We start from the raw sequence: 8,650 nt of genomic DNA on the forward strand, positions 1-8,650 counted from the left end.
CCACTGTAGACTTCAGTGCACCATCTGGGCTGACCTCCATTAGTGCTGAGTGCTCTTTTATTGGTGAGATGTTAAAACAGAGACCCTGTTGCTTATTTTATTCATTCAAATAGACGCAAAAGTTTCCATGATGCTACAAAAGTAGAGTTTTCACATTGTGTCCTGACCAACGTTTCTTCTTCACCGCGTAGCATCTTTTAAAAAAAAAAAAAAAAAATACATTTGTTATAATGTGCTGTTTATGAAATGAAATGAAATGAAAATCGCTTATTGTCACAAGTAGGCTTCAATGAAGTTACTGTGAAAAGCCCCTAGTCACCACATTACGGCGCCTGTCCTGGGAGGCTGCTACGGGAATTGAACCGTGCTGCTGGCCTGCCTTGGTCTGCTTTCAAAGCCAGCGATTTAGCCCAGTGTGCTAAACAGCCCCTTATGGATCTTTGGGTGGAAATTCTTAGTCTTTCAATGCGATGATGACTTCTTGGTACGCTTTGGAAATCCAAATGACCTGATAAGATGCTACATAGGCCATCTGTAACTGTCTTTTTGCAGTGGTCAGGCGTGTACTGTTGATTTAGTTATTTAGAACAAGAAGTTTTCCTTTTTATTCTTGATTTTCTATGAATTCCATTGGCAAACAGTAACAACATGGTGTGAATAGATGAAGGCAAACTATGGGATATTGTAGTTTCAGTGATAAAATAAAGTTTTGTTTGCATATTAATATGACTGCTTGTGTTGAAGGTCAGACACTGATAACCTGCCTTTTCTCTTTACAGATTGACTGACCTGTTGTGTAGTCCTAGTCCTTTCCGTTTTTGTTTTCGATTTCCTGGTGTACTTTTCCCTTTTTTGTTTTACTGTATTAGTGTTTTGAAATGATTAGCAGTTGCAGAAGAATCTATGTCTACAATATGATCTGCACCCCAAAATGTTGCACAAAGTATAACTCGTTGCTGTCTTTGTTGTTTAACCTATTTTGCAAAAGCATTCATAATAAATTTGAATTATTTTGTTTCCAGATTCAACTCTCAAGAATCAAACCTCCCTGGGCTGTCAAAGGGCAGCCAACATATCAGATATGCCCCAGGATCGTCACTACAGTTGGAACAGTCAGTCGAGAAAGGACAGGTGCCAGAACACTTGCAGATATCAAAGCCCGTGCTCAACAAGCCAGGGCACAAAGGGAGGCTGCAGCAGCTGCAGCTGCCACTGTTACAGTGGAAGGAGGGGGAAGGGGTAGTAGTGGTAATGGACCATGGGGCACTGATTCCCCCGGACCGGCTGATGGAAAAACAAAAGCTCTTGAACAAACTACAGCAAAATATCAGTATAGAGCACAGCTATTCCAAACCTGTGCAACAGATGAGCCAGAAAAACCCAGTGATGGAGAGAATAGTGTTAAGCAAGGTGTTATAATCGAAGAATGTGTGGAAAGCAATCTAATTGACACAACACAAAATAAATTGATGACAGCAGATGACATCCAGCAAACTGAATTGGAGGGTGATGCCAGTTACACTATAATTAGCAGTAAATCGCCAGATTTAGTAGTGGATGTGCAAGAATCCACTGTTTCCCAACTCAGTGACATAGTGGTTTCTGATGGGCAGACTGACGGTGATGAAACTACAATATTTCAGGATGATGCAACCCCTGAAACACTGGAATTGCCCGCAGACCAAGACAGTATCTGTATAGAATCTAGCAAAAATCTTACATGTGAAACTGTAATCTTTTCATTTTCTGAGACTGATAATTCTGGAAATCCACCCTGTGATCAAACCCAGACATCTGGTCTAAAAGATAAAACAACTTGCATTGAAGAACCCCTTCAAAACTATGGTTTTGCTGGAACAGTAATTACAGAAACTAAGAATACTGCAGTCTTCAACACTACGGACATCCCTGTTGTGGGGGTGAAAACTGCCGAATCTGATTCATTACCAAGTAATAACATTGAAACTAAAGCAAACACTACAGATGTTTTGTCAGCACAAGTACCAATTGAATTTCCAGAAACTGACTCATGTGAGCAAGAAGTTAATAGCTGCACCATAAAGGAAATTGGATCTCCATTGATCCATAAAGTCATTTGCTCTCCAACTTTGCAGTCGCATGAGGAAAAGGAGGGTGATTGTGTTGAATTAAAAGTAAATAATCAGCTGGAAACTAGCATGTTGCTGGAGACGTCACATGAACCACATGTTGTAGAGAAACAAATGACATCTGTAATAGTGTCAATGTGCTCTAATAAAGATACCAGCTATTCATTAGCACAAAACCTTTCTCTCGAATCTGGGAGGCTTGAAAAGAAGCTTGACTGCTCTGCTTCTCTTGACACAGAAGAATGTGTAAAAGAACACCATAAGAAACAAGAGCAGACAATGGCAGATGGTGGGCGCCGGTCGACAGAATCTGATGTTGCAGTATTAGAGGATGCCTTTGACCAGCTAACCAGCAACGGGCAACAAAACTGTGGAAGTGACATGAATAAGAATGGCTTGTATTATAACATTGAAATAAGTAACCAGCTGTCCGATGAAAGTTGTATACGACCCACAAATGAAAGAATATTTAAAGATGATGGAGCCCCTATTTGTTCTAAAAGTGGTGTAATTGTCGAAAGTCTTAATGTCTGCAAAGGGACTGATAATGGTGATCTGCACAAACAGTTACAGTTGTCGGTTGAGAATCAGCTGCAAAAGGACGAAAGACCAAATGAGTGCCAGAACCACAAGCCTGAAGCTTTGTATAATTTAAATCAGACCGACCCGTTGCTACGTCCAGGTGTTGAGGAGACGAAAAGGGTTGGTAATTTTAATAGACCACTGTCATCAGTTGAAGTCAATAACCCCTTGGTCACACAGTTACTACAAGGCAGCCTTCCTCTCGAGAAGGTTTTGCCACAATCGCATTCTGGAACCAAATTGGAGATAACTAGACTGCTTGTTCCACCTCCAATTCCTTCTGAGAGCCCGCAAGCTAAGCAGGAAGGAAATTTCAGTCAGTCGACTATTGATCATGTTGCACATACGACAGATCTCAAAAGTATCATCAGTGGAGTACACAGTGGAATCAAGTTAGCTGATTATCATTTGCATAAACTATTGTCGGGCGATTTCAGAGATTTGTCTCAAAAACGACTAGAGCAGATGAAATCAACTGTATTGCAATCCAGTAAGCATTATGTGCAATCTCAGATGGTCTTAGATAGAGATTGTAAAAGTCTAGGAGAAGACCCAGTATTACAAGAGCAGCTAAACAGAACTCCAATTTTTTCTCGGCCTGTTGAAGAGTCTGGGACAGCAACACAAAAGATAACACCGGCTACTTGCAGTTTTGAAGATGGTAACAAAGAACTAATGAATGTCTCCTCTGGAAATGCACAAAATTCCAATTTGAAAAATCCTATAATGAGAAGCATGCCTGAAACATTAAAACAAATCAGTAGCTCTACTGTGTCTGGCTATTACATTCCGAGCACACCAACCTTTTGTAAAAGTCTGGAGACTCAGAATACTATTTTTGGTTCAGTAATAGCGAAGGCTTGCAGTGGGATACCAGGGAGGCAAAAGGTTAGCCATGGTTATTTGCATAACACTGTAGTTGTGCAAAATGATGGAAGCTGTAGGGCAACAGAAGTTATTAAGATTCAGTCAAAGGGTTCTGTTATTGAGCATATGCCAGCCATTGCTCAGACTTCACCAGAGAGGAATTTAATTGGAATGGAGAGTATGCCAAATGTGAGAAGGGATTGGCTTCCTAAACTGCATGAAAGTTTTAAAGTCATTAAAACTGAAAATGTCCCTACATGTCGGGGAAATAACCAAAATCAAGACATCATTGGTATAAATGATGGTGCATACATTCCGTTTGATTCCAAAAGCAAATTCTATGTTGGACCAATAAAGATGGACTGCAGTATTGGAAAGGTTATGAAAGAGACTGGTCTACAATTTCAGCATTCTTCAGAACATTCTCTCATCAATTCCCAGCTCAGTATTCAGCAGCAGTTATATGGCAAACTTCCTAAACTTTCCTTCAGTACCACAGGATTCAGTCACATCACTAACACGTCAGTTTCAGAACTCTCTATGGGTAGCTTTCCAGCATCTCTTGCTGGAAGTGTGATGTCTCTAAGTCAGAAAGCAAACTTTGGGAATCATCATTCTGCAATTCCTGCTCAGACATTTGCTGAAAGCAGTGGTGTAAATGAAATGACTTTTAAATGTTCTTGCAGACTAAAGGCCATGATCATGTGCAAAGGATGTGGAGCATTTTGCCATGATGATTGTATAGGCCCATCTAAACTTTGTGTATCATGTCTTGTGGTGAGATAGTAAAGAACTGGTGTGAAGAAATGACTAATCTGGACCACTGTTACGTGGATTATTATAGCTTGGTAAAAGTGCAACATGTATGTATCAAAATTGTGTATCATTGTGTATAATTTTGCCTTTTTAAAGTCCAATCTGGCCACAGTGCATAAATGGAAGGGCAGATAAACTGCATGCAAAACCATTAGGAAGTGTATGTTAGCAGTTCATAATGAGCCATTATCGGACTGCAAATCATGAGGGACCTATCTATCTGTTGAAAATGCTATTTCATTTTTTTGCTGATGTTAATGTCTTTTCTGACCAGAAATGTGTAAAGATGAAGTTGTTGACTCCACAATAATGCTCTATGCACTGATTTAGTTTGTAAAACCTAAAGCAACATGTTAATACTGTAAAACTGACCACATGATTCAGCATGTTGAGTTTTTGCTCTGTTCATATAAAGCAGTGTTCATTTTTTTGCAATGTTAAAATGCATATACTGTCCTACATTAGTCTGCTTTGCATGTTAGCGATGTTGCTCTTCAGAAATATTGAAATGGAGAGTACAGTATTTGGTGCTTCCAATGCATTACTGACACAGTATCTTTACATTTTGTTTTGCTTGCTTCCCAGTATTTGAAAGTGATAGAATAAAACCTATGAACACAGTGTTGACAATGATGCAAGCTTATTAGGTGGCCTTAAAAGAAATGGTTTGTTTTTTTCCATCTATAATTGTGAAGAACAATGGGGCAGAAAGTCTTTTACTTCATTGTTTGACCGAGTCTCATTCCCTGTTTACCAAAGACATTCTGCAAATATAAATTTATTTAGAAGTGGCTTTACAAACTCATTCTCAGGGTACATTAATCTCCAGCCATCACGTCTTTCTCCTTTCTATTTGTCTATCTTAATGCTGTTGTGTTGACTGAGTATATGCTTGGGATTTATTGGTCTTTGATGCGTGGGTGACTTCTGTCTGTATTATGCTGTATTTTTATTTACACCTTTACACAGTATTGAGAAGTTGTGTAGTAAATTGAATAAAAAAACATTCATTAAATTGTGATGCAGTACTTTGTTCATAGAAATTTGGTACGCTCTTTGATTCTTTCAGTCTGCAAATTTTATCCATTTTGAAATATTAAAACATTTTATTTTTGTGTTAATGATCTCTACTAAAATGTGGCTAAGGGAGCTGCTTGTATTTCACTGCTGGGTTGCATTCTTTATTTGGTTACATATTTGAATGTAAAAAAAGTGAACTTGCATTGATTTAAATCGTGCCATCTTTAGTTAGTCTCTGAAGAATAGCTTTCTCCCCCTAATGGGTATATCTGTTAATTGAATGATATTGCTAACAGAATGATGTTACACTCGCACTAAAACCGAACTGATGCATTGCAGAGCATTTGCCCCACTGCTTGAGTACCACAGAGACAGTAAGAAGACAAGTACCTTTATATTAAGAAGATTTTAGGGGAATGAAAACCAGACATAAAAAATAGCAAAATTGTGCTAAGTTATTGCCAGATCTCTAAAATAGCATTGACAATTATCTAATCCCTTTGTGTGAACATCATCATATGTCAAGGATATGGAGTTCAAAGACAGCTGTTCCTGGCACAAGTACTGTGCCAAAAATACACTTTAATTTAGAATTGTAAGTATACACTTAAATAATTGTTAGTGAATTAGTTCAGAATCAATGTAATCTTGGGAGTACAGTTGGTTTTCATAATGGGTGATTCCTAGATTACTGTATTTTAGAATAGATCATTATCTATTATATATTTGCTTCACAAAGGCATTCTCACTCTTGTCTTTTATCATAAAACCTCCTTGGCCTCAGTGGTCACATGTACATTGTGAGTTGTTCGAGTTAATTGCAGTTTTTTTGTTGCAGAAACTAAGGATAAGGCATGGGGCATGAACCATTTGACATGTTTGAATTTCCCATTTTAATTGATTCTTATCCAGAAGGTGTCAGGGTTGTGGAATGCTGCTTATTTTCCTTTGTTTTGGATTTGACTTCCCACTGTAACCAATATGCTATGGGCAACCACAATATATGTTCTCAAAGGAATGAAAATTATTTAGATTTTACTTCTGATAACTAAACTGTGTGCATTTTCTTATTAGTTGTCCTGTGCATAAGCTGTTGGAGCGTAAGCTGTGCCACTGTTGGAGAGCAATATATGTTAATTTTATAATGTCATCTCTATGTTTAAATGATTGCACATGGTTTAAACCTGTAAGTCCTCTTGATATAAATCTCTCCATGATTTTGCCCTGCCTGATCTGGGTAATCTCCACTAATGCTGCACAGTACTCCAATCTATGCATCTATTTCCACCAGCTTCCTGTTCTTTTTTTAAAAATATATTTTATTCAAAATTTTGTGGCCAAACATAACAGTACATAGTTTTTCTTTTGAACAACAACAAAGCAGTATAAATAACCGTGGCCAATTTTAAACAGTGGCAACTGCCTTGTCAAAAATATTTACTCTCCAAAGATACAATCCAATATACATTACCTTTAACAAGTGTCTATACATATACAATGACATCCCTGAGAGTCCGTCCGGTTCCTCCTCCTCCCCCCCTCCTCCCCCCCCGGGTTGCTGCTGTTGTCTTCTTCTTATCCATTCCCTCTATCTTTCTGTGAGGTAGTCGACGAACGGTTGCCACCGCCTGGTGAACCCTTGAGCCGATCCCCTTAATACGAACTTGATCCGTTCTAACTTTATAAACCCTGCCATGTCATTTATCCAGGTCTCCACACCCGGGGTTTGGCTTCCTTCCACATTAACAATATCCTGCGCCGGGCTACTAGGGACGCAAAGGCCAAAACATCAGCCTCTCTCGCCTCCTGCACTCCCGGCTCCTCTGCAACCCCGAATATAGCCAACCCCCAGCTTGGTTCGACCCGGACCCCCACCACCTTCGAAAGCACCTTTGCCACCCCCACCCAGAACCCCTGTAGTGCCGGGCATGACCAGAACATGCGGGTGTGATTCGCTGGGCTTCTCGAGCATCTCCCACACCTATCCTCTACCCCAAAAAATTTACTGAGCCGTGCTCCAGTCATATGCGCCCTGTGTAGAACCTTGAATTGTATCAGGCTTAGCCTGGCACACGAGGACGATGAGTTTACCCTACGTAGGGCGTCAGCCCACAGCCCCTCCTCAATCTCCTCCCCCAGCTCTTCTTCCCATTTCCCTTTCAGCTCATCTACCATGATCTCCCCCTCGTCCCTCATTTCCCTATATATGTCCGACACCTTACCATCCCCCACCCATGTCTCTGAGATCACTCTATCCTGCACCTCCTGCGTCGGGAGCTGCGGGAATTCCCTCACCTGTTGCCTCGCGAAAGCCCTCAGTTGCATATACCGAAATGCATTCCCTTGGGGCAACCCATATTTTTCCATCAGCGCACCCAGACTCGCAAACGTCCCATCTACGAACAGATCTCTCAATTGTACTACCCCAGCTCTTTGCCAAGCTCCAAATCCCCCATCCATTCTCCCCGGAACAAACCTATGGTTATTTCTTATCGGGGACCGCTCCGAGGCTCCCGTCTTTCCCCTATGCCGTCTCCACTGCCCCCAAATTTTCAATGTAGCCACCACCACCGGGCTTGTGGTGTATTTCTTCGGTGAGAACGGCAACGGTGCCGTCACCATTGCTTGTAGGCTAGTCCCCCTGCAGGACGCCCTCTCCAATCTCTTCCATGCCGCTCCCTCCCCTTCTCCCATCCACTTACACACCATTGAAACATTGGCGGCCCAGTAATAGTCGTTTAGGCTCGGTAGTGCCAACCCCCCCCCCCCCCCCCCCCCCCTGTCCCTACTACGCTGCAAAAATCCCCTCCTCACTCTCGGGGTCTTCCCGGCCCACACAAAACTCATAATACTCTTCTCGATTCTCTTGAAAAAAGCCTTCGTGACCACCACCGGGAGGCACTGAAACACAAAAAGGAATCTCGGGAGGACCACCATTTTAACCGCCTGCACCCTACCTGCCAGTGACAGGGATCTGTTCCACCAACCGCGTTAAATTAAGCCTGTGTAATGTACCCCAATTCTTGGCTATCTGGATCCCCAAGTACCGGAAGTCCCTTGTTACCTTCCTCAACGGTAAATCCTCTATTTCCCTGCTCTGCTCCCCTGGATGCACCACGAACAACTCACCTTTTCCCCATGTTCAATTTATACCCTGAAAAATCCCCAAACTCCCCAAGTATCCGCATTATCTCTGGCATCCCCTCTGCCAGGTCCGCCACATACAACAACAAATCATCCGCATACAGAGATACCCG

General features: G+C 41.4%; 1 protein-coding gene across 4 annotated transcripts in view; it reads left to right on the top strand.

Moving 5' to 3' along the window:
* asxl1 (ASXL transcriptional regulator 1) overlaps positions 1 to 5,388 on the top strand; it is a 156,938-nt gene extending 151,550 nt beyond the window's left edge. For all 4 annotated transcript variants that reach the window (XM_072514978.1, XM_072514976.1, XM_072514975.1 and 1 more), the window contains one exon: positions 1,023 to 5,388. In XM_072514978.1, the coding sequence (XP_072371079.1) occupies positions 1,023 to 4,343 (3,321 nt within the window). In that variant the 3' untranslated portion in view covers positions 4,344 to 5,388. The remainder of the gene's footprint in view (positions 1 to 1,022) is intronic.
* The last annotated feature ends 3,262 nt before the right edge of the window (positions 5,389 to 8,650 follow it).

This window comes from Scyliorhinus torazame, chromosome 8, assembly GCF_047496885.1.
Source record: "Scyliorhinus torazame isolate Kashiwa2021f chromosome 8, sScyTor2.1, whole genome shotgun sequence".
In the NCBI taxonomy this organism is placed as follows: domain Eukaryota; kingdom Metazoa; phylum Chordata; class Chondrichthyes; order Carcharhiniformes; family Scyliorhinidae; genus Scyliorhinus; species Scyliorhinus torazame.